Source organism: Malaclemys terrapin, chromosome 1 (genome assembly GCF_027887155.1).
Source record: "Malaclemys terrapin pileata isolate rMalTer1 chromosome 1, rMalTer1.hap1, whole genome shotgun sequence".
Taxonomy (NCBI): Eukaryota; Metazoa; Chordata; order Testudines; family Emydidae; genus Malaclemys; species Malaclemys terrapin.
The window spans coordinates 133,470,065-133,494,473 of record NC_071505.1 but is presented as its reverse complement, the minus strand read 5'-3'; the positions used below and the strand labels follow the sequence as shown (position 1 = coordinate 133,494,473).

Genomic DNA, 24,409 nt, shown 5'->3' with positions numbered 1-24,409 from the left:
ATAACTGATCAGTTCCTCTTATAATATGAGAACAAGGAGTCACTCAGTGAAATGAATTGGTATTTACTCTGAATACAGTTAAAAGGAAGCACTTTTCACAACATGTACTCAGGCTGCACCATTCTCTACCACAGAAGTTCACAGAGTCAAAGACTGAAGTTGTTTAATGAAGTGGGTTTAATAAACTGGATAATAAATAAATGAGTAGTTATTTACACTATGGCAATTGATTCTCATGCTCTGGGACAACAGCTGATTGCCAAAGGGATCAGAAAAGAATTTTCTTCCTCCCGTACAGCCCTGTGCAATTGCCACAGTTCATTATGGGTGATTTTAACCTTCCTCTGCAACTTCAACTAGTGGCCATTGTTGCAGACAGGGTATTGGAATTGGTGGATCAATGCGTTATTCACTTGACAAATTCTATGTTGTTTATTTTGGGTGCCCAGAATTGTGTACCAAATTTTAATAAGGTGTCTGATTTACAGGAGCTGCTCAGAAACCAGAGATTCCAGGAAGTTCCACTGATGTCCCAGGGAAGCTGTAAGTACTCTGCACATCTGAAAACCAAGCTACTTATTTAAATATGGATTTTGGTTCCTATCTTTGGGCACTCAAGTGTGAGAATTTTGGTCCATGTACTTATCACCAGGTGAGGCAGTATTCATCATTTTGTCTTGCACTGAATCAGGCTTCTCAAGAAGTACAGATCCATGCATGTTCAGTTATAGGGATTCCTCTAATATCTTCATTTGGGATTCATATTTTTCCCCATTAAAGATCTCTGTTCTCCTTGCTACCAGTGCAGCTACTTTATGGCAAGCAATTCTGTGCCCATAATGATGTGCAGTGCTCACCCAAGACTTGATCCTGCAAGGTGCTGAGTGCAGCTTGTGAGATGCAGAATACCATAAATTCCCACTGAAGTTAACATGTGTTTAAAGTACTTAGCACCTCATAGGTAGTGCTTAACACCTTGCAAAATCAGGACCTGACTCACTCCCCACAGCAAATCAGATTACCTCTGCAATGCTCCCAGGGTACGTTAGCATGAAGGTAGAGAATCTCAGGCCTTGGCTACACTGGTGCTGTACAGCGCTGCAACTTGCTGCGCTCAGCGGTGTGAACCCCCCCCCCCCCCGAGTACAGCGAGTACAGCGCCAGTGTAATCAGCGCCTGCAGCGCTGCACGCTCACTCACAGTGCTGCAAGCTACTCCTCTCGGAGAGGTGGAGGACTTGCAGCACTGCGAGAGCTCTCACAGCGCTGGCGGCACGATTACACTCGCGCTTCACAGCGCTGTGAATCCCCAAGTGTAGCTAAGGCCTCAAATTTGCTCCAAAAAAGAACAATTACTTTCCTAACAGTAACTGTGGTTCTTCAAGATGTTTTGTCCACATGGATTCCACTTTTGGTATGCATGCATTCCACACATGCAAGATTGGAGTCATTTGGCCAGCAGTGTCTGCTGGGGGCATGCCTCCACCGTAGAAATCCTTGCACCCCTCCCCACCTGAGGACATAAAGGGCAGAGAGCAGGCCCTTAGTTCCTTTGCCAGTACAGCATTCCAGAGGAATAAGGACTCTGTAGTAGCAGGGATGGAGGGCAGGTTGTGGGATCCATGTGTACAAAGCACCTTGAGGAACCACAGTTACCATAAAGTAAATATCCTTTCTTTTTCGATTTTTGTCCACATAGATCCCAGTCTTGGTGTCTAACAAGTAATTGATTGTTTGCTCAGAAGTGGGTGCTAGGAGTCCTACTGGAACAAGGATTATAGGCCAGCCCTACCAAAGTGGAAATCCAAACTGGAAGCCTCTACTGAAAAATAGCGTCTTGTATAAACGTGGGCTGAGCTCCACGTGCTGCCCTACACATTTTGGAAATAGGGACATTCCTCAAACAGGCAGCTGAGGCTGCCTGAGTTCTAGTGGAATGATCTCTAACATGGCTAGGTGGATCTACTCTGGTTAACTCATAATATAGCCTTATGCACTTGGAGACCCACATAGATAACCTTATGAGGATACTGTCTGACTCTTAAACCTATCGGCAAAGGCCACTAACAGTCTAGAAGAGGAGTGGGCAAACTTTTTGGCCCGAGGGCCACATCTGGGTATGGAAATTGTATGGTGGGCCATGAATGCTCACAAAATTGGGGGTTGGGGTGTGGGTGGGGGTGAGGGCTCCGGCTGGGGGTGTGGGTTCTGGGGTGGGGCCAGAAATGAGGAGTTCAGGGTACAGGAGGGGGCTCCGGGCTCAGGCAGGGGTGCAGATGGGGGGGGTGAGGGCTCCGGCTGGGGGTACGGGCTCTGGGGTGCAGGAAGGTGCAGAGCCTCCTGGCTGCCCCTACGCGTAGGAACCAGAGGGGGGACATGCCACTGCTTCCGGGAGCTGCATGGAGCAAGCCCCCGACCCCGCTCCCTGGCAGGAGCTCGAGGGCTTGATTAAAACGTCCGAAGGGCCGGATGCGGCCCCGGGCTGTAGTTTGCCCACCCCTGGTCTAGATGTATTCCCGAATGATTTTGTCCTGCTAAGTGTGACAAAGTCAGACCTGATAGTTCTGGAGGGTGGTTGAAGGCAGGTATATCAGTCTTAGAATGGTTAAAAAGCCCTTTTTGCACCAAACTGAAAGAGATTACCTCAGTTTAATTATGGACACCTGAGTCTAATTAAAGGCAGCCTGTGGCCTTTAAAAACCTTTTCCAGTGAGCAACAAAAGGGAAGAAGGACGAGAGGCAAGCTGCAGAAGGGCTGTGTGCAGTGAGGAAAAAAGGCTTTTCCTAGGTAAAGAGCTGCTTTTTCCTATAAGGGGAAATCTTGTGGTTATTTCTGGTTGGGGAGAGGGCCTTGGTTCCCAGCATAGGTGGGCCCACAGTGGTTTAGAGAGGGTGGCTGCTGATTGGTAGCCCAAATAAGAAGAGGCAGTACTCCACCTAGAGTTAGGAAATGTATTTTGTGTGTGTGTGTGTGTGGAAAGAAGACCTCGGGGCAATCCTGTAAATATTGTAAATAAACCAACATGAAGTATTCAACCTCTAGAGTGGAACTGATTTACCCCAGGCCTCCTCAAAGCCAGAGGGAGAAACACTGAGCACTGATGTGATGAAAGAGGTGCGTGTGTCTCATAAGATAATGAGATAATGCTTGTAGTACATCATGTGTTTGAAGTTTAGCTTCCCTTGGGGTTAAGTGAGACTTGGGAGGGAAAAAGACTGGCAGATGAATGAATTGGTTTGTATGGAACTCTGAAACAACTCTGGGCCGGAATTTGGGATGAGGCCTGAGAGTAACCCTGTCCTTATGAAACACAATGTAAGGGATTCACCATGAGGGCCTGCATCTCCCCTACCGTTCAAGCTGAGGTAATGACTACTAAAAAGGCAGTCTTCATTGACACGTGGTATAGAGAACAGGTTGCTAAGGTCTCAAAAAGGGGTCCTATTAACCCTGTTAATACTATACTGAGGTCCCAAGAGGGAGGAGGCTACTGAACTGTGAGGAAAACATGAGTTAGGCCCTTAAGGAATCTTGCCATTGCAGGGTGAGAAAAAAGTGTGGCTCTGGATAAGAGGATAATGTGCAGATTTCGCTGTTAGACAGACCCTTATGGAACTAAAAGAACGTCCAGATGGTTCCAGGGTTAGTAAGTTGTCAAGGGTGTTGTCCAGGGAGACAGCTGGTGCTGAGGTGCCCAAATAGAAAATCTCTTTCAATTAGCTTTATAAGTTATTGTGGTTGAGGCTTTTCTGCTTTGGAGCAGAATGTTCTGAGCTTCTGTTGAACAGCATCTTTTGGTGGAAATCAACCAACCAGCATCCAGGCTGTCAGGTGTAATGACATCTGACAGGGGAGGGAGGAGGGAGGAGCAGGAGATGAGTCTCTACTATGTCCCAGTGGAGAAGAAGAAAAGGAATACACCTCCTTAAGTGGGGGGTGGATTCCCCACTTTTGGGTGTGTTAGGGTGCTCCTGCATCCTCTGTACATGGGTAGGGGAAGTAGATGGCACAGATGTATCAACAGCTGAATGCTGTACTGTGATCTGGGTGACCAAAGGACTAGTTAGCACTGCTGATGTTGTACAAGCCAACAAGAGGGATACTGATACCTGGCCCACAGACAGGGCACTCGGTGCCAAATAGGCCAAAGTAGCCATAAGGGACAGGACCAAAGGGCTGGGTGCCAATGTGCTGGATACAGAGCTTGCCGAGGAGCCACTGACGGAGGAAGGATTTAGCCTGTACTGCAGGCACTCTTTTCATAGCTGGTACTAAGGTGGCAGAGACACCCGTTGTAGGCTGCTATTCTGCTGCAGAACTAGAGACAAGACTAATACATGTCGACTTGTGTCTCAGTTCTGAGGGTCCCAGAGAGGGAGAGTTATGTTCCTTCCTACCCCTTTGTGAAGAAGTCAGCACGTGGACTGAAGCTGACTCCTGAGGTCTCTTATCGGGGGAGCTGTGTTAGTCCGTATCCACAAAAACAACAAGGAGACCGGTGGCACCTTAAAGACTAACAGATTTATTTGGGCATAAGCTTTCGTGGGTAAAACCCACTTCTTCAGATGCAACCACTGAAGAAGTGTTTTTTTACCCACAAAAGCTTATGCCCAAATAAATCTGTTAGTCTTGAAGGTGCCACCGGTCTCCTTGTTGTTTTTGAGGTATCTTAGACATTTCTGCCCTGGAGCTTGAGATGAATCACAGTTCATTGGGGCACTAGCTGAGAGGGACTGAGCCTTAGTTACAACTTTCTCTGTATCGGACAAGGCTTTCATGGAGACTTCCAGATGAAATAGCTTTAGGCATGCGCGGTGCATCACTAGCCTTCTCAGTCCATTTGGAAAAAGAGCAGCAAGTGGAGCACTGGTCAAAGATATGCCTTTGCGTTTGCCTAACCGAAAAAAAAAAAAAAAAGCACTTAACGATCTCAGGAGGGGCATGTCTTAAACCCCAGGGATTTAGCTTCCACCATAACAGTGGAAGTTCTGGTAGTGGGGGGAGAGAAGCATAGACTCAGTCTCAGATCTTACTATCTATGAAAAGTTTGTAAAAAGTTTCTTTAAAAGCCAAGGGGCAAAGTAAAAGTTAACTAACTACCTAACACTATGCTAACTAACCACTAACAAGAACAGAGTCACAGAGAAGCCAGAGGACACTGCAGGGGTTCCAACTCACTCTCACTGATGGTAAGAAGGAACTGAAGAATGGTTGGGTTGGGACTATTCCATCCTTTATGGGGTGGGAGAGGCACAAGGATTTCTAGTGTGCAGGCTTGTCCCCAACAGACAGTGCTGGCCAAAAGAATCCAGTTTTGCAGACATAAAGCCCATGCCCAACAAGAGTGGGATCTATGTGGACAAATAGTCAAAGAAGAACCAAGTCTTTTACATCACGGCACATTCTCTGCTGGCCCCTTCCAGGGAACACCATAGACGTGGTAATCCAGAACCACAAATCAATGCCCAAAGTCACTCCCATTGAAGTGAATGGAAAGACTCCCATTTGCTGCAATGGGACTTGGATTGTTATAATCGTTGTTGAATACAGGACCGGCACATGCCTTTTCAAGGGGTGGCACTCAGACCTTTTTTTTTTTTTTGCTTGGGGTGGCAAGCTGGAGCTGGCCTTGGTTGAATACAAAATTGAGTGTTGTTCTAGGGAGGTGTACAGTGTGATTCCGCTCTGACACCACCCATGTTACCTGCATGAAACTTTACCTTAAATCAGATTGATGTGGTTAATTACTGGGGCTTTTATAAGTAAAGAAGGATGCTTTTAGGGTTGTCACTGGATTCAGAAGCAGGAGATCTGGGTTTTATTTCTGGCTCTGCCACAGACTTCCTGTGTGACCTTGGTGAAATCACTTAAATCTCTGTGTGTGTCCGTTTCCCCTTCTGTAAGCTGTGCATAACACTTTTTTTTGTTGTGAGACTAAAGTTCATTAATGTTTGTGAGGCACTCAAATGCTACAAGGATGGGCCTATAAAATAAACATTGGTGAAAAAACTGAGATACAAAAATCTTTAAAGCCCTAAGAGAAATAAAGCAGGGACTTAAAGTCAAACAAGTCTGCAGAAAATAAAAAGAAGTGAAAAGTAACTTACATTAGGCAGCCTCTCAGAAAATCCAGGAAAGAAGCATCATGGGTTTTTAATACCATACTTAGATCTTTGGAGTCTGGGTGTCTTTTTTTCCCCCTGCTGTTTGTTATAGTTCTAGGAAAACCTCTGGAATCTTTAAAAACAAAATATGCTTTTAAGTCATGTAAATATTTTGCACAGTAACAGTTTAGCCGTAGTCACGATGTTGCCCTTCAGTAGTGTGAACTTTATAGAGTCCTACAAGGAGATTTAAATCCATAAGGAAAATGACTTGTACTTACATAACTTTCATCCAAAAGGACCCCAAAGTTCTTCACAAACTTACACCCAAGAAATACCTTTACCTACCACTGATCTGCATCTACTTCAGGGGAAACATGACAACTGTTTAACAACACAGAAATGCACTACACAGCTGCTTAGGACAGGAAGTGAGGAATGCCATGTCCCATTGAATCGTAGGTAGGTTGAACATAATTACCCAGTTGGTATTTAGCTAGAACACAATGAGCCCTACTCAGGGCCAGGCCTGTGAGGTGGCACTGAGAATTCTCTCTTTTTCAGGTGCTTGGCTGGTTGGTTCTTGCTCATATGCTCAGGGTTGAGCACAATAGGTCGGGATGGGAAGGAATTTTCTTGCGGGTCAGATTGGCAGGGACCCTGGGGGGTTTCTGCTTCCTCTGCAGCATGCAGGTACAGGTCACTTGCCAAGATTATCTCGGTATATCGCCCTTAATAATTTCCTTCTCATTGCAGGGATCTCGGTCCCTCCTAGTCTCTGCCTGTGGCACATAAGTCTATTTTCCTGAGGGCTGTAATTCTTTGGTCTCATTTTGGTTGTTTGGTTTAACATGCAGGTGCTGGTGACCTGTGATACACAGGAGGCCATACTAGATGATCTGGTGGTCTCTTCTGGCCTTAAACTCTGACTCCTTATTTAGGGTAAAACCTTTATTGAAGTCAGTAGGAGAAAGGTGTGAATAAGAAGTCCTGAACAGGGTCTTATGAGAGGAATGAAATGAGTTTTCCCATGTTACATCCATCCCATCAGTACATGGCTTCATAGGCGCCGACTTCCCTGCTTTCCCCTGGATGCTCGACCCCCCTCCTCCGCCCGCACCCAACCCCACTCCCACTCCACCCCTTCCATGAGGCCCTGCCCTGCCCCGCTCCCATCCCAACCTTTCCCCAAAGTCCCCGCCCCAACTCCATTCCCTCCCTGCCCCATCCCAATCCTTTCCCCAAATCCCCACCCCAGTCCCGCCTCTTCCCTGCCTCCTCCCCTGAGTGCACCACATTCCCGTTCCTCCTCCCCCCCCGCCCCACCTCCCGGAGCTTGTTGTTTTCTCATTGGTAAAACCATGAAAGGAGGCAACACCATTTAGGAAACAAATCTGTATTAAATGCACTTTACTAGAACTGATTATACTTTCATCCTGAAAAATATGCAGAGTAAACTGATAACACAGCGCAGCATTCAACTGGTATAATTTCAGATCGCTCTGCTAGAGGGATTACTCACACAGCGGGGCAAGCCATGTATAGGCGCCGACTCAGTGGGTGCTCCAGGTCTGTAGCACCCATGGGGAAAAACTAGTGGGTGCTCTGCACCCACTGGCAGCCAAGCTCCCCTCACCCCCACCCCTCCCCTAAGCGCGCCGCGTCCCCACTCCTCTGCCTACCTCCCAGCATTTCCCAGCCGCCCGCCAAACAGCTGTGGAAGTGATACAATAAAGAGAGACAATCACAGGCGCTTACCAAAGAATGTTCGTCTTCTTGATGCAGTCTGAATAAAATCAGCTGGCGGAAGACCCAATATCTTCAAGACAGAAAATTAATATCAGGAGTTATTCACTATTTCTTCAACATCTCTAGCAGCCTTGGCTAAAGATGGATGTGCTGTTCCTCCTATTTACATGTGGCAATTGACAATAAAATGTCTCAGAGGGGTAGCTGTGTTAGTCTGTATCTATAAAAACAACGAGGAGTCCAATGGCACCTTAAAGACTAACAGATTTATTTGGGCATAAGCTTTTGTGGGTAAAAACCCCACTTCTTCAGATGCATGGAGTGAAATGTCTACAACTCTCTCTAACCCACCCTCATTTTTAATGTGTCGCTCACTGTAATACAGTGTCTAAGGTCCATATACAGAACCAAGGGATCCATTATAATTGGTTGAAAATGGACTTCGCACTCTCCATTTTAAGCTGTCTTCTCACAGGAGATAAATTTTGGTGGTTGTCGTCTTCCATAAACAATGCTGCCAGGCTAGCTTGCTCTGTTATTAATGGTGGTCTTACTTAAACAGATTTGTTTTCACAGATGGGCTCATTCTGATCTGACTAATAGCATCTACAACATCTACGGCCCTCTGTTGAGACAGCTCTTTTCCCAGCCCTGGAAGTTTCCCCCGGGGACTCTGAAGAACAGCACTCCTGTTGATCGACGTAGATGCTGTGGGAGACTGCAGAGAGGGACAGTGCAGCAGCTTTGCACCTGCTAATTCAGAGCTTGCCCTGGGTTGGAAATCAGACAGGGAGCTAGCACAGGATGCTGGGCAGCAAAGGGATATGCTCTCATTAGTCAGACTTGCCTAGGAGACTGATTGCAACACATTGTACCTGACATAACTTTTGCATCGTTTTCACAGTTGGCCCCAGGTACATTACATGGCAGTGCAAACAAAAACAACAAATGTATTAGGAAAAGGAGAAAAATTAAAACATTGCTTTGCTTCTCCCTTAGACTCAAACATACTTCTTTGATCAGAACCGCTCCCTACAATTCTGATCAGATTACAATGTGCTCCCCTTAAAGACAGAAACAGTGCAGTGACTGAACAAACCAACAATGTTCACCACAGGGAGCTGGCTTGCCACACAAAGAGGAGGCAGCAGCTTCACATTCTGCCTCTTCCTTCTCACTGGGCCCCCCTGGCTGTGATAAGCTTCCCTCTCACAGCCAGCCCAGCTTCAAAAAATATTTGAGTCTCTTCATGTGTCATTCTGTTGCTGGGAGTGCAGTTTAGCAAACTGCAGCTAACCTGTCATTCGAAAACTCATGTCAATGAACCCCTGTGGAAGGAACTGTTCAAACAATTCATCAAATTACAAAATGCTTTGTTTCTAAAGCATGCATGTAAGGGATGGAGGAAACAGCACCTTGATGTCATGACTAAAAAAATCCCAGAAGCTACCTCCATGATGCAGGCAAGTTGCTCTACTTCATTCTCTCCGGGAAAAAGGGGATAGCCTGTGTAAAGTTCAGCCATGATGCATCCCAGGCTCCACATATCAATAGGAGTAGCATACGGGTGACCAAGAATCACTTCGGGGGAGCGATAAAATCGGCTCTGAACATACGTATACACTGCATTAGGAAAGAAAATGGGACACTAAGGAACATAGTGTTGTCAGGGCAGCAATTCACATTAGAGAACCATAGACCTTAGAAAAGACAAATACCTATTATTTCCCTGATAAGCCAGAGGGGGATTGTTCCTTAGTACATGTTTCTAATACTTCATCCAATTCCATTTTAAATTGCATGTGATGGGTCTTTCCCCACATCTTTTGGGAACTATTTCACAGAGCAATAGATCTTGCTCTTAGGAAATGTTTCCTGATTATTATTCAGCCAAATATCCTTAGTTCATTCCCTTACATGCAATTATACCCCTTGAACCAGCCCAAACAATTCTTCCCCCTCTATAGGCCCCAGTCCTGCAATGGGATTTTCCAGCACAAAGCACTCCACACCTTCAGAGACCTATTTGGAGAAATTCTGGCCTCACTGAAGTCAATGGCAAAACTCGCGTTGATTTCAATAGGGTCGGAATTTCATCCAGTGTCTTAATTGGGACTCTACACGTGCAGTGACCTGGGCCAGCAGGTCACATCCCAGGATTGGGACCATAGTGAGTAAACTAACCCCTCTTAATTGGTATTCAGCCCAATCAAATATAATGATGGTACATTACCTCGGTCACTTTTCCCTCCTACATCAATTCCACTAGCCTGTTGGACCCTTTTATTTATTCGTTTGCTCTTTTAACTCCCTCCTGTTCAACAGCTTTCTGGGAGCAAGCTGCTCCGCAACACAAGCAGTATTTTCGGGGCAGTTTCTCCAGAAGTGCATAGGAAGGGACGACACATGGCATGTTGCTCTGTATGCTTGGCCAATATCGCACTGTTGGGGTTTTGTTGTTGTGCCATATCCTACTATGAACGAATATCTAACTTTGTCTTCTACTACCTGCCCTGAGGTATCTTTCAGTTACTGCTTCCCAGGCATCTAAAAAAACCTCTTATTTAAGCTAACAGGAGATTAATCATGCTCCACATTATTTCCATTGAATTTCTGTTTCAAATTATTCTTCTCCAGATACATTCCAGGGTGAATCTCTTATTATCTTGTACCCAAACACTGGAAAGCCTAAAATGATTAACCTCCCTTTCAAAAGCAGATTGTATAAATCTAACTGATTTAAACACAACATTAGAACATAAGAATGGCCCTACTGAGTCAGACCAAAGGTCCATCTAGCCCAGTATCCTGTCTTCTGACAGTGGCCAGTGCCAGGTGCCCCAGAGAGAATGAACAGAACAGGTAATTATCAAAAAGAAGAACAGGAGTACTTGTGGCACCTTAGAGACTAACAAATTTATTAGAGCATAAGCTTTCGTGGACTACAGCCCACTTCTTCGGATGCATATAAGTGGGCTGTAGTCCACGAAAGCTTATGCTCTAATAAATTTGTTAGTCTCTAAGGTGCCACAAGTACTCCTGTTCTTCTTTTTGCGGATACAGACTAACACGGCTGTTACTCTGAAACAGGTAATTATCAAGTGATCCATCCCCTGTCGCTCATTCCCAGCTTCTGGCAAACAGAGACTAGGGACACCATCCCTGCCCACCCTGGCTAATAGCCACTGATGGACCTATCCTCCATGAATTTATCTAATTCTTTTTTGAACCCTGTTATGGTCTTAGCCTTCACAACATCCTCTGGCAAGGAGTTCCACAGGTTGACTGTGCGTTGTGTGAAATCTAGAGAAATTCCAAAATCTAGAGCACGGTGCTTGGCTGAATTCGTATATATTGTCTGAGTGGAGAAACATGTTTAATGGGAAAAAGAGAAGAACATAGAACATGATTTGTTTTTTTCCATGCTTAGTGAAAATGTTGTAGATGTCTCCCATTTAACGAGTGCTACAGCCTTCCTCACATTTCTTTCACTCTTGAATGACGTGTTTATTCTTAGTGTTGTGAGTTCTTTGTCATCAATGTCAAGACACATTTTATGTTTAATTTCTTGTTTATTGGTTTTGTTTGGTTTATTCGCTGTACATTCTGTTTAAACCTTATCAAGAAAAAATGTTTTAAAAATCTCTTTAAAATGGCTGTATAATCTCCAGTGCCCCGGGATGTTTTCATTCTACCGCAACTCAGGGAAAGGATACTTTTGGTTCAAAAATGCATGAATTGTAACTTAACTAACTAATAAAAAAGGATCTCGGTCTGATCCTGTCAATCCCCACTGAAGAGAGTAAGTTTTATTTAAGTTCGTGGGGCTATTCACTTGGATCCATTTCAACTCCCTACACCTGCTAAGAGCAATTTCTATATCATCATCAATCATCATCATTAAAGGTGGTAGATCAGTCTCAGCAGTGTGGGGGAAAGTGCTGATAGGTGACACAAGGAGAACCCCATTGGCTTACTAGTTCAATAGATGCAAATGATGGGCATGTGTCATTGTATTAGCTCAATGCAAAAACATTTTTTCCAGTTTTTAAAAATTAAGAAATCTAATTAAGAAAATTACATCAACTTGACTTTTCTGCAAACCTCTTTGGTGTTCATAGCAGCTTGATCCAAAGTCAATAACTTTGACTGAATTTTGACCTTTGTGGTATAGCAATATGTTCTCCTAAAGAGGAAAAATAAAAAGGGGGAAAGACAATAACACCCCAGTAGGTTAGTGAACTCTTTGGTAAAAATAATGTATAATATGATGAGGTTATGCTTAACTCTGTAATAGTTATATAAATCACTTTATCTTGCCTGTTCATACACTTTACTGATACTGGAGGGCAATCATGCCCAATTATTTGAAATAAAGCAAAACTCCAAATGAAAGTTATGAGAGAGACAGAATAAGAGGAGGAAATAGGGACCCCCTTGGGGCCAGAGGCCCTGTGCTTCTAGGGTCTACAGTTCTGGGGCAACCCCACCATTTCAAGGCTTCCAGGTTCTCTGCCATGAAGCTGGGAGTCCCAAAGTCCCAGAAACCCCCTCTCTAACAGGAGCCTGGAAGCCCTGAGAACCCTGGCTCAAGCCAAGGCTCTCAGGGTTTTCAGGGTCCCTGCTGCAGAGCTGGGATCCTGGACCAGCCACCCTGAGTACAAACCTACCCAGACTCTGTGAGTATGTACTCAGCACTGCTACACTACTATTTTTAGCGAGCTGGCATGAGTATGGGAACTACTTGAACTGGGAATAACACCCCTTAGAGGAATCATAGGTTCTACCTATCACTGTTGAGTTTTAAAGATCCTTTCAGAAGTTCTCTATCCATGAAAGATAAGATGCACCTTACAAGAACTCTACAAAGTGGCTTATAATGAGATGACAGTACTCACAGGTTTCAAGTCACAGTGGATAATTTTTTCCCGGTAGAGCATTTGTAAACATCTCAGCACACACTGAGTGAATCGTCGAATCAAAGACAAACTAAAACCTTGGAACTTGTTCTTTTTGATCAGCTGATACAAATTTATTCTGTGGGATGAGAGACAGAGACCAGGGCACTTTGGGTTTATGGTGTGAATAGTTTAAAGCACATTAGAAAGCCTCTTGTTTTTTTCCTATATGAGAGAAAGGAATCACCCAGAATAAAACAACATGTATGTTTTCCTTCTTAGGAATGTTATATTGCATATAATCCTCCAGATCTAATGGATAAGCAGTGTCAATGGGACACATTAATTTATTGAACCAGGTGTCACAAATCCATTGCTTTTCACCATGAAGAATAGCATTCTCATTGGGGGAATAAGATAGAAAGGTTTGGTCCAGATCCCATTCTTTTTAATTGACCTTTGACTTGGCACCTTCCATAAATTCCTTTGTCTCTCAGTGCCTGTGGTCAGACGCTCAAGGGAAATCATCCTTGATCAAATACCTGTATAGATTCTATTGCTCTTACACTGTCCTCATCACTGTAGTATGAGCACCTTTCAATAGTGCATTAAGTGACATGACTAACTTCTGTCATGTGTGGTTTGATGGGAACGGGAAGGGCAAAATAAGTAAACAAACATAAGACCAAAAAAGAGATGTCCCTTACTAGCTGTTTCCTTCAACCTTCCTCAGCAAGGCAAGGTCACCACCAGGCAATGCCATGACCAGAACGAAGGTGGGAAGTGCAATGGTACTGCTGCAGTAGGGCTGATAATAAGAATGAGGATGATGCTGTTCACTAGAGCACTGAAAAGCTCAGCAATGTCAATGTACATCGGGTCATGCGGGTAAACCTTTCTCCCATTTCACTTTGCACAGGTTTGTACTTGCGTGAGTTTCACTTTGAGTTATGGGTTCATAAAACTCAAAGCAGCTCTTACCTCAAAATGCCATGGTTTGCTTTTGGGACAAAACACCAAATTCTCCATTTCCTCCTGAAATCACAAATTGCTCCAGTGTTGCTGGAAGCTCAACCCAGGTTTACTCAAAACATTGCCCATGAACTTGGGCCAGCTTTCAGGTTTGCAATGAAATTTGTTTTACCTGGTTGCAGTTGGCCCCCCATTATCATAGTATCTGAGCACCTCACAATCTCAAATTTATCCCCACAACACCACCAAGGGAAGCACTATTGTCTCCATTTTACAAATGGGAATTCAGGTACCGAGAGGCAAAGTGACTTGCCCAAGGTCACAGAGGAACTCTGTAGCAGAGCAGGAAATTGAACCCAGATGTTCTAAGTCCCACTAGTGCACTAACCACTGGATTACCCCTCTTTTCTATAGAAGTGCCTTTCAGTGGAGGACCCCTAACTACTTTACCAATGATAAAGCAACATTCTTCTGAGGCAGGTAACCATGATTATAATTACTATTTCACTGTTTGGGAAACTGAGGCATAGGAGTAGGAGAAGGGCCTGGCAATGAACTAAAATGGCAACCTTGCTAGTAGGTGTCAAAGGTTTACTAACAGCATGTGAATTTTGTAGAACGTTGAGACACAATTTTCAGAATAACTGATAGATCTTGGGTTTAGATTCTTCCCTGTATGCCGGAGACACATTGATGTGGTGTGTGTGGAGGGGCTGTGTTGCCATTGGCTGAGTTAGGCAAATTTCTTCTTAGGGGCTGTGGGCCACAGTAGTAGCTCCATCACTCTTGGAGACGGTGGAGCATGCTTCCTGCTATGCATCTGACCAGCTGTGCTGGGGACACTGCTATTGCCCTGCCCTCACCCAGCTTGCTTTCAGACAGCTGGAACCTATACAGGCACTAGCAGGGAGATGATATTATGCTCCCCAATGGAATTCTGACCAGTTACTGAGCCTAGGTGCAAGACTGTGTATGTAGGGGGAAGAAATTTTCACCTCCCTCTCTTGTACGTCCACACAAGGCATGGGCAGAGTCTGGCCATTAGAAAACAAAGTAGCTAGTACATGATGTTTTCATTCTGTGGGAAACAACATTCATCAATCCAGTTATTGTTTTACTAATAATTTAAATTACCATTGGACCGATAAGGCAAAAATATGCTATTATGTTATGGACAGAGGTTCCAGGTCTCTTTTAAGGGGGGTGAACGTGCTGGATAGCCAGAAGCTGTTTTCCTCTCCGTTTCCCACAGTGACTTTCTGAGATCCCAGGCTTCTGCCTTTATTGGACCCAAGAGGCCTTTGATTGCATCCTGTTAATCAGCACACGTGTCAGAGTTCACATTGTCACAGGTATCCGTAGGAGCTGGGTGTGACACTGAGTTTAGGTCAGAGTCAGGGATTAAATCTTCTAATAATTTGCTGGCTCTTCAGGATGCAGAGCACCCTAGAATGAAGGGAAGAGAAGCCTGCCACGTCTGTACACAAGCGGGGGAGGGATTTTTTTAGAAAACAGAAAACAATGGCTTGAACTCCCATTTGACATTTGATTACAAGAAACGTGAAGAATAAAAATGTCCATGATTTCTCCAAACTTCCTCCTATAAAGTACATTTCCAAAACAATAACAATTGTTGTATTTTTAACGTCTGATGTACAGTATCTTTAAAAACAGCTGAAATAATGGAATAATCATTTTAAAACACACCTCACATTCCTGATATTGGTTATCATGTTTGTCAGACAATAGATGCAATTATAAAGGTCACGTTCACTTGCTGGTTCCTGTATTTTTCTATCAACTCCACCTGGTTACTATTGAGGGAATCATCTGTTTTTTTTTCAGCTCAGTATCCTGTGGGAGTCTGTCATGGCTTGTTTTCCTTTGCTAACAATTGCAACGCTGTGCACTATTTATATAACATTAGATTGAATATTAGGACAAACCTAAACTATATGTTCTTTATCAGGAGTTTTCAAGGGGAACAAAAGAGGGCAGATCAGCATAACAAACTCTAAAGTTCACCAACCCCTACATTCACTTTTTAATTTTTTTTCCATTTCATTCCATCAGCTAAAGAAATGTAACATGCAGAGAACAAAAATTATGCACCAGATTGTCCCTGGTTCTAATAAGGGTGCACATGGTGTGTGTGCATGTGTGTGGTGGGGGAACTCTAATAAGGAGCCTTTTCCAATCTACCCGTGAGCACCAAGATCTAAGGTCAATCCCAGGCTCTGTGCTGAGAGATTGCTTCTTCTTTGCACCACTCAGGGATGCAAATTGCCCCCAAAAAGGCTGGGGAGGGGCCTCAGCACATCTTATTGGATGGTGCATCAGGTATGCTCCCTCTATGCTTTGGGGAGCTACGGGAAGGATTGTGCCTCTTGGGACAAGGAAATATCCCTCTCAGGGCTGTTGATAAATATCATAATCTGGCTCTATAACTAAACAGATCAGCTGTGTCCTTTCTACATTCTCAGGCCATTTTTCTCTACTTTGTTCCCCATCCTTTTTCGAGGGCTCTTGATATTGGGCAGGGAGGGGAAATGATGTGCAAATTAACACAGGTGTCTGTAAACTAAACACTACATGGTGTGAACCAGAAAAAAACCAACCAACCAACTCAAAAATGGGGTTGCCAATTTTGGTTGGATGTATTCTTGGAGATTTCATCACATGACATAATCTTTAATTAAAGATTAATCTTTAATTCCTGGAGACTCCAGGACAACCCTGGAAGGTTGGCAACCCTACTAAAAAACACTGAAAAGAAAGAAAATAACAGACAAGTTATCTTCATAACATGTATGGGTCTGCGATCCTATATAATTTGGCCATGATATATGTAGAAGAATATATGCCTTACCCTAGCAGTTCAAAAGAAATGCAGAAGTGATTGCGAAAGTAAAAGCATTCCTTCATATGGACAACATTGTGAGTATTGTCTTTGTCCCTCTTCCGAAGAGCATCGAGAATCTTCACTTCTACCAAAGCCTGATTGTGAAATCTACATGCATAGGACAAAGTCACATGATATGGCAAGGACCTGATTAAATTAATCTCATTGTAAATGGAATACTACAACCAACATGATCTTGCTACAGATACAAAACAAATAGCTCTCACTAAAGAATCAGTAGTGACCGGTAATTACCACGCAATGGAATCTGAGCTACAAAAGTTATTTCCTAGTCTAAGTAGAGAGAAATACTGTGTGGTAATTATTGGCAAATGCTGACTTCATAATGCTAACCACTATCTATTCTGGTTATTTTGAACCTGGCTGGCAAAATAATTGAATGAAAAAATGTTTCAAACAATACATGTTTGAGCATCTAGGGTTTAATCCTGGCCCCAGTGAAGTCAATGGGAGTCTTTCCATTTACTTTAACAGAGCCAAGATTTCACCCCAAGAGTAGAAAGGTCTTCAGTTTTGTACACTATCTGTAGAAGAGGCTCACAGAAGCAAGAAGAAAGCATGCAATGAAAGGGCCTAATTAATCTCCTGCTTAAGATAATTGCACAACTCCCATTGACTCCAATGCTGCTGGATCAGGCCCAAAGAATTTTAGTAGTAAAATTTCTCTGGGCCTGATCCAACAGCACTGCTTAGTAGAACAAGCCTGGCCATTAGTAAGAGGAGAAGAAAAATTGTAGGACTATACTGTAAAATTTCCTATGCCAGAGCCAGCTATTGGTCCTCCTAATGCTTTATGCCGTCTCCAGCAATAGGTCATTGCTGGATGCTTCATAGGACGGTGATGTCCCCCACCCTATTTTCTAACTATGCAACATTATATCATGTTGGAAGAGGGGGGAATTTCTCAGCCTCTGAAGATGCTCTGCTTTGCCCTCATTTAGGCCTGGATATTCCCTGTACATTTTATACATTTCTGTATCAACAGCTAAACCTTTTAAAATCACGCTACACTGTTTGCCTGGATGATTTCCTGTGGCTCTTATTTCACCAAACTGACTCTATGCTGGGAAAATAAAGTGCTCCCTTTTTGTCAGTTTTAAACTTGCTACCTTTTGATTGTGCTCTCTTGTTCTTGTGCTACGAGGAGGAATGATAAAAGCACCATCCTGGTTTTCTGCCTATCATTCCTTTTATTAAATTTTCCTCCTCCTCTTCTTCTTCTTTTCTTCTTTTTCTTCTCCTTTCCAAAGTAAATAGTCCTAAGATTTTTAATCTCTTTTACAAATAAGCCTGCCATTCCTATGCTTTTTGCCATCTTTTTTGCACTTCTGGATTTTTCCAGAGTAAAAGGGCTAATCTACACTACAAAGGCTTTGCCAACACAGCTATACCAGTATAGCTATCCTGGCAGAGCCCCCAAGTGGAACTCAGCTTATACCGGCAAAAGGAGTTATTTTGTTGGTATAGTTAAACTTCCTACCCAGATGACATAAACTACACTGGCCAAAGGACTCTTTTGCTGGTAGAGCTAAATCTACATTGGGGCGGGGGAGGGTTTGCCAGCATTACCAAGTCGGTCAGGGATGTGTTTCTTTAACACCGCTGACTGACATAGCTATGCCGACAAAACCTTGTAGTGTAATCCTGGTTTAAGGGTTTGTGTACCGGGGGGAAAAAAGCCTAGAATAGTTAATGCGGAACAGCTATCCTGCACTAGTTCCTTGTGTGGACACTCTTCTTCCACACTAAAAGCGCCGATGTGTGGTTTAGGTTAATCTACTTCGAAGTAGATTAAGATAAACTGCAAAAAGGCCTTCTTAGTGCAGAATAAGAATTTTCACATGGGGAGGTGGTGCGGAATAGCTATTGTGCTTTAAATTCACAACCTAACCCTTTCACACTAACTTCCCCCATATAAACAAGCCCTAAGCATTGGATAACTCTATAACAAAGCTATTTGGAAGCCCAATATTGGAATAAAATGCAGTTTTGCAAGTCAGGATAGAAGTGAATTGGCAGAGTTATGAAGTGGGGGGAATATAACTGGAATTGTGGGGGATGCAGTCAGTCAGAAATGAGGTGCATTGGCCGAGCTACATGCAGGGAGCTTGCACCACTCTTGCCCACATCATGCCTGATTCTGCCAAGACATAGCATCCTTCCAATTTTATTGCCAACAAACACATGCACAATTTTTAAAAGTATTTATAAAAATGGAATAAGCAAGCATCCTTTTTCTTATAGCATATACAGACCATTACTTGTAAATTATCCCTAATAAAAGCAGGGGATGATTATTCTCATGAATAGAAAAGTAACAGCCTATCAAACACCTCTTTAACCTCTTGAAGTCATGCCATGCTATACCTTTTCTTGTTCCTTATTATTTTCACTGCCACTAGTTCATTGGTTTTATGATCCAAACATTTTGCTACTTGTCCAAACGACCCTTTCCCAATGACCTCTAGCACTTCATAGCGGTATGCGATATGGTCATGTAGGACCTGTAGTAGACAAGGAAACAAAATGCAAGCTTCTGGTGCCGGCACAAATTCAAGATTCATGTTCTAGAGTGGTGTTTATGTCTGTGAATTCACTGCTCATGAAAGGTGCTGGACTGGCAAAACCTGAAGTCTTATGCCCACAGGACAAGTTGAGAGAGGCCACAGAAGTGCACTAGCAGAAGTGGCACAAGCCCTCAACTAATGCACCTTGTGTCAAGGGTCTCCATTCAGAGCTTCTCTTTTGAGATTCAAACAGGTTGTCAATAGTGATGGGTTTGCAATATGGACATTTAACTGCTAGCAAGTCATCTTAGACCTTCATTTATCTCATATAGACCAGCTAGCAGTGGACAAATAGTCACTGCAAATATTGTTGCTCAGAATACCAGTAGCATGATTTTCCTTCTTACCTTTATGTAAGTGCCATGTTCGTCATCATAACAATTATTATTCTGTGTTTCAGGTAACCCTTCAATCTTTTTAGCTTCCAGCCCAAGAAACCACAGCTCTGCATAGTTGAGAATTTCTTCTTGCTCATAAACTGTTAACTGGTTTCTAAAATATTTCAAGGCTTCTAAATTGAAAAACAAAATCAACAGTGAAAATGTGGAATACCTTGATCACGCAATTCAATTGTGATTCTTACAGTAAAAGTTTACTTTAAATGTAAAGTGATTAATTGTTTTTATTCTTCCCTATCAACTGTGTTCTTTTCCTGACTCTGTCTTGCTGTGTGACCCTTTGCAAATCATTTATTCTCTTAGAACCAGACTTCTAAAGACATTTAGGTGCCTGGTAGAATTGTCAAAAGAAACTACGTGCCTAACTCTCAATGGGAGTTAGGAGCCTAGATGCTTTTGAAAATCCCAGTAGGTGCTTATCTGATTCTTTAGGCACCTAAATATCTCCTTTAAAAATTGGGCCCTTAATGCTTTGGTTTGCTTACCTGTAAAATGGCTTTATGTACTTCCCATGAGTGAGGTTCAGCTAAGTAAAGTTTGCAAAGTATTTGTTGCTCCTTGGAAATATGATGTTAAGTGCAAACTGCTAGATGTATTAATTAGAAAGAAGTTGTGCATAAGTTGAGGAAAGAAGTCAGCCCGATCCTCTGTATTTCTAAGCAAATTTCTTGATTACGCACTAGAGCCCCCATTCTCATGTCACATTGTGAGGTCACTGACGACATTTGCAGCTGGAGGATTAGTCTGCCTGGCCTGGAGCATGATGAGGCGCTGTGCTCCACAGAAGGGCTCTATGGATTTAGCCCAGGTGCTCTGGGAAGTACCTAGGAGACCTGCTAATGCTTCTTCTTGGGTGGCCAAGGGAGGAAGAGAGCCGCAGCTGCCACTGCTGCCAGCCTGATCTTCCTCTTTGGCCTTAACTAGTTAATCTGCACCCACAGTTAAGTAGGTAGAAGTTTGGTTAGTGTGATTGGTTCCCATTTTTGAACTGTGGGTACATTCAGTGTCTGAAATGCACCTGTGGGTGGAAAATGTGGGTGGCCAATGTGTGTCCACAGAGTGGCTGGTCTTTGGAAGTTTGTCTTCATTTGCACACTACTTATTTTATCTGTTGGGCTTTGATTTTTTGGTTTTAACTCATAAATACCAGTAAAACACCCCCAATACAAATAAGTAAATAAATAATATCATGTAATATAAATGAAATTGATGTTTATCCAATAAACCCTGGAAAAACACCAGAAATGGTTACTTGTATCTAAGGGCTTGTCTATACAGAGCAGTAATGCGGACTACGGGGGTGTGATTTTTGAAGTGCACAAATGTGTTGAGCACTAATTAGTCGGTGTAGATCCTGCTGGTACACACTAAAGGTTCCCTAGGGCACTTTAACGAAGTACCGTTAGAAACAGTGCTCTGTTAAAGTGCATTAGGGAGCATTACAAAGATATTACTTATTGCAATATATACTACTGTAATGAGTAATGTAAATAATATACATTACTCATTACAGAATATAGAAAAAGAAAGTCCCAAAAGCCTTCTACATAAAACTCAAAAATTGGTAACAATAACTCCCTTCTCCCAAACAAAATGAATAAACCCTGAAAACCAGAAGCCCAGCAATCTGTTTTGTTGTAAAGAAGGTACTGTAATGCTGCTTTGTGTTCTGCTTTTAGCTTCTTTATTAAGGGTGGAAATTTCAAATCCACTCAGCACTGGCCTAACTCTACTCCCAGGGAGATCAATGGTGTAACTTACACTGACTTCAGAGTGAGCAGAGCTAGGCCAAAGCTGAGCATTTTTGAAGATCCCAGCCTGAATTTCTAAAAAAAGCATCTTTCAGAGTTGTCCCTAGGCATATTTACAATAGCACATTGACTAAAGTCAGATGCTTTCACCTCCTAAAAATAGCTAAATGCATAGTCCAACAGTCTTCCATCCCTCAGGCAAAGGCCTCAGAAAACAAATGGATTTAGTCCTTATAATGGTTAAACCTAGCATCAGTCCTCTAGTGCTACAGAGGATCTCTGTTGAACTGTCAAACCAATGAGCTGTTTTAGCTGTCTTAATTTTGCCTCCATATTGGTCTGAAGCCAGCTTTATTAGTTTAAGTAAAATTCTCAGCAATTGAAGAGCCTGGAATTGTTCCTGTCACCCGAGTGTCACGCTGTGTCCTTGTGTCAAGTCAATTTTTTTTAAAAAGTTTACTTCAGCAAGTCCAAACTTAGGGAAAGCAGAAGGTTAAAGACTATAGCTTACCTACCCATTTCAGTCAAAATCACTGGAACAAGTGCCTTTGAATAAAAGGGAATACGGGTTGATATTTTTCTGTTGATAACTGCACATGGAATTTTACTGTAAGGAGGGTGAGATTCTCCTTGAAAGAACAGGGCAATTTCAGTTCCAATGTCTTGTTTGTTTATGTTGTGCCATATATGACAGGCTTCCTGCACCTGAGGAAATCAGACTGTCAGAGCTGAGATCTGCCACTCTGATCAGAAGGGAGAATTTACTGTTAGTCATCATATACTGGACAGTTGTTGCTTATGACTATCTGTTTGTATATTTTAATGGATCCATCACCAGGCTATAATTATTGTCTAGTAGTATCTAGGCACTGTTTATATAACAGAGTTTCAGCAGTGAGTTCAATTCAACGTGGGGATGTATTTGCTCTACCATGCCCTTATTTTTATTTAGTCACTGATGATTGATTTCCAGAGTAATATTGTCCTTCTGCTACTCTCTTGTTAGGGGAAATATTTTTGTAAAGAGCTGAAACTAGCAGCTACAGCCAAGTGAATTTTTGGGGGGGGGGGGGGCGAGGGGTTAAATAGTTTATTTGCCAAAACATGTATTTGTCACTCAAATGGAATTATTCACAGATTGGGGTAGAAGTCAGCGAATAATTTTAGCCAGATAAAAAATGTAAAAATGTGTTTTTTGAAAAAGTTGAAATTCTTTGTTTTGACATTTTCAAAATGAAACATTTTGACTTTTAATTTCAAATTGACATTTCACTTAGAAATCTGTTAAAAATAATCGTAAAGGGTAACAAATACCGGAAAAAATTATGAGACCATGGGCACATACTCAGGGAGGCTAGACCGTCCTGCAGCTCATACTGCCAATTCTATTTTTAATGTGCTGGGTCAATGAGAGCAGTGCAAGTAAGTATGTCTTCTGAAGGTGGGAATCACATCCCCAGCTCCAAGTGTAGAGAGACCCTTAGTGACTTGCCTTCACACAACAAGGTCACACATCCTGGACAAGCCCTTGTCATGGTTTCTTTGCAGGGACTGGACTAGATGACGTGTTGAGGTCCCTTCCAGTCCTATGATTCTATGATTGATTCTATGATCCTCGTCACTTATATATTTGCACTAGTCTATTTGTTCCACTTTTGTTTAATATCAACAGTTAAATTATATTTAAAACTCCTCTAATGCATCCCTTCCTCCATCCCCTCCCCAAGAAAGACATTTTAGTGAACTCTAACAGCAATTCACCTTCTTAGTGAGTGCTGTTTGTTACATCATTCTCTCTAGCATGCATTGTTTCTGCTCATATTGTACCTGGAGCTGTCAGAGGCAACTTGAGACTGGTGTTGGTTCCTTCTATTTCCGGCCTATTGGGCTGGACTCTGGTAGCACCTTCAGGCAGGTTTTCTGCAAGGTTAAATCGGGAAAAATGTGTCTGGCCTCGAGATCTGTTTTCCTGCCAAACAACAAAGATTTTCATTTTGCTTTCTTGTATTTTCACTCGTTTTCAGCTCATCCCTATCATTACAGAAAAACTGCTGCCTGTAGCCCACTCAGAAGTAAGCTCTGGAGGCTTTGGACTTTATTAGGGATTTTAAAGTTTAAAGTCAACTTGTGGAACTCTTTGTCAGAGGATGTTGTGAAGGCCAAGACTATAACAGGGTTCAAAAGAGAGCTAAATACATTCATGGAGGTTAGGTCCACCAATGGCTATTAGCCAGGACAGGCAGGGATGGTGTCCCTAACCTCTGTTTGCCAGAAGCTAGAATGGGCGACGGGGTGGATCACTTGATGACTTCCTGTTCTGTTCATTCCCTCTGAGGCACCTGACATTGGCCACTGTCGGAAGACAGGATACTGGGTAAGATGGACCTTTGGTTTGACCCAGTATGGCCGTTCTTATATTCTCAAGTTAATTTAGGGCTGAAAAAAGGCCTGGAAGCTTTGGAGACTATAGTCCTCCATTTATCCACAGAACAGGTACAGCATGGGCAACAACAGTGGAAACTTCCCTTACAATGTGCCTTCATTCTGACTTGGAGAGAGACACCTTTAAGGGAAAAGGGAGAATTCAGTTTCCATGTCTATTCAATACTTGGGGCTCAATTATCAGCTGGTGTGAACTGTCATAGCTCCATTGACTTCAATTAAGCTATGACAATTTACACAAGTTGAGGATCTGGCCCTGGTCTTTCTGCTGAGGAGGTTGACAAGATGATCTAAGCGATGTTTTCCATTTCTGACTTCTGTGATTCCAGGAGTCAAAGTGCGCCTCTTTACTTCTAAGCTTGAGCAAACGGGTTTAGAAAAAAACAAAACAAAAGAACATCCTCCAAACCTCCATCCTAACAGGGGCCCTGATTTACCAAAGCATTTAAACATGACTTGTATATTGCAAGTTTTACACTCCTGTGGAATTTCTAAGCCTTGCTTTAGGAAGTCGTCTAGCCTCTATGTATCTTCTTATAACAGGTTTCAGAGTAGCAGCCGTGTTAGTCTGTATCCGCAAAAAGAAGAACAGGAGTACTTGTGGC

The 24,409-nt window shown here is 42.9% G+C and overlaps 1 protein-coding gene across 1 annotated transcript in view; it reads right to left on the bottom strand.

The window, feature by feature from the left end:
* Positions 1–23,355, bottom strand: part of DYRK4 (dual specificity tyrosine phosphorylation regulated kinase 4) — a 28,352-nt gene extending 4,997 nt beyond the window's left edge. Inside the window, exons 1-9 of the mRNA XM_054016335.1 lie at positions 23,190–23,355; positions 19,561–19,724; positions 19,014–19,150; positions 16,593–16,733; positions 12,752–12,890; positions 11,958–12,039; positions 9,304–9,476; positions 7,863–7,923; positions 6,108–6,237 (exon numbers count right to left, since the gene is read on the bottom strand). Of these exons, the coding sequence (XP_053872310.1) occupies positions 6,108–6,237; positions 7,863–7,923; positions 9,304–9,476; positions 11,958–12,039; positions 12,752–12,890; positions 16,593–16,733; positions 19,014–19,150; positions 19,561–19,724; positions 23,190–23,355 (1,193 nt within the window). The remainder of the gene's footprint in view (positions 1–6,107; positions 6,238–7,862; positions 7,924–9,303; positions 9,477–11,957; positions 12,040–12,751; positions 12,891–16,592; positions 16,734–19,013; positions 19,151–19,560; positions 19,725–23,189) is intronic.
* Positions 23,356–24,409: the final 1,054 nt, after the last annotated feature.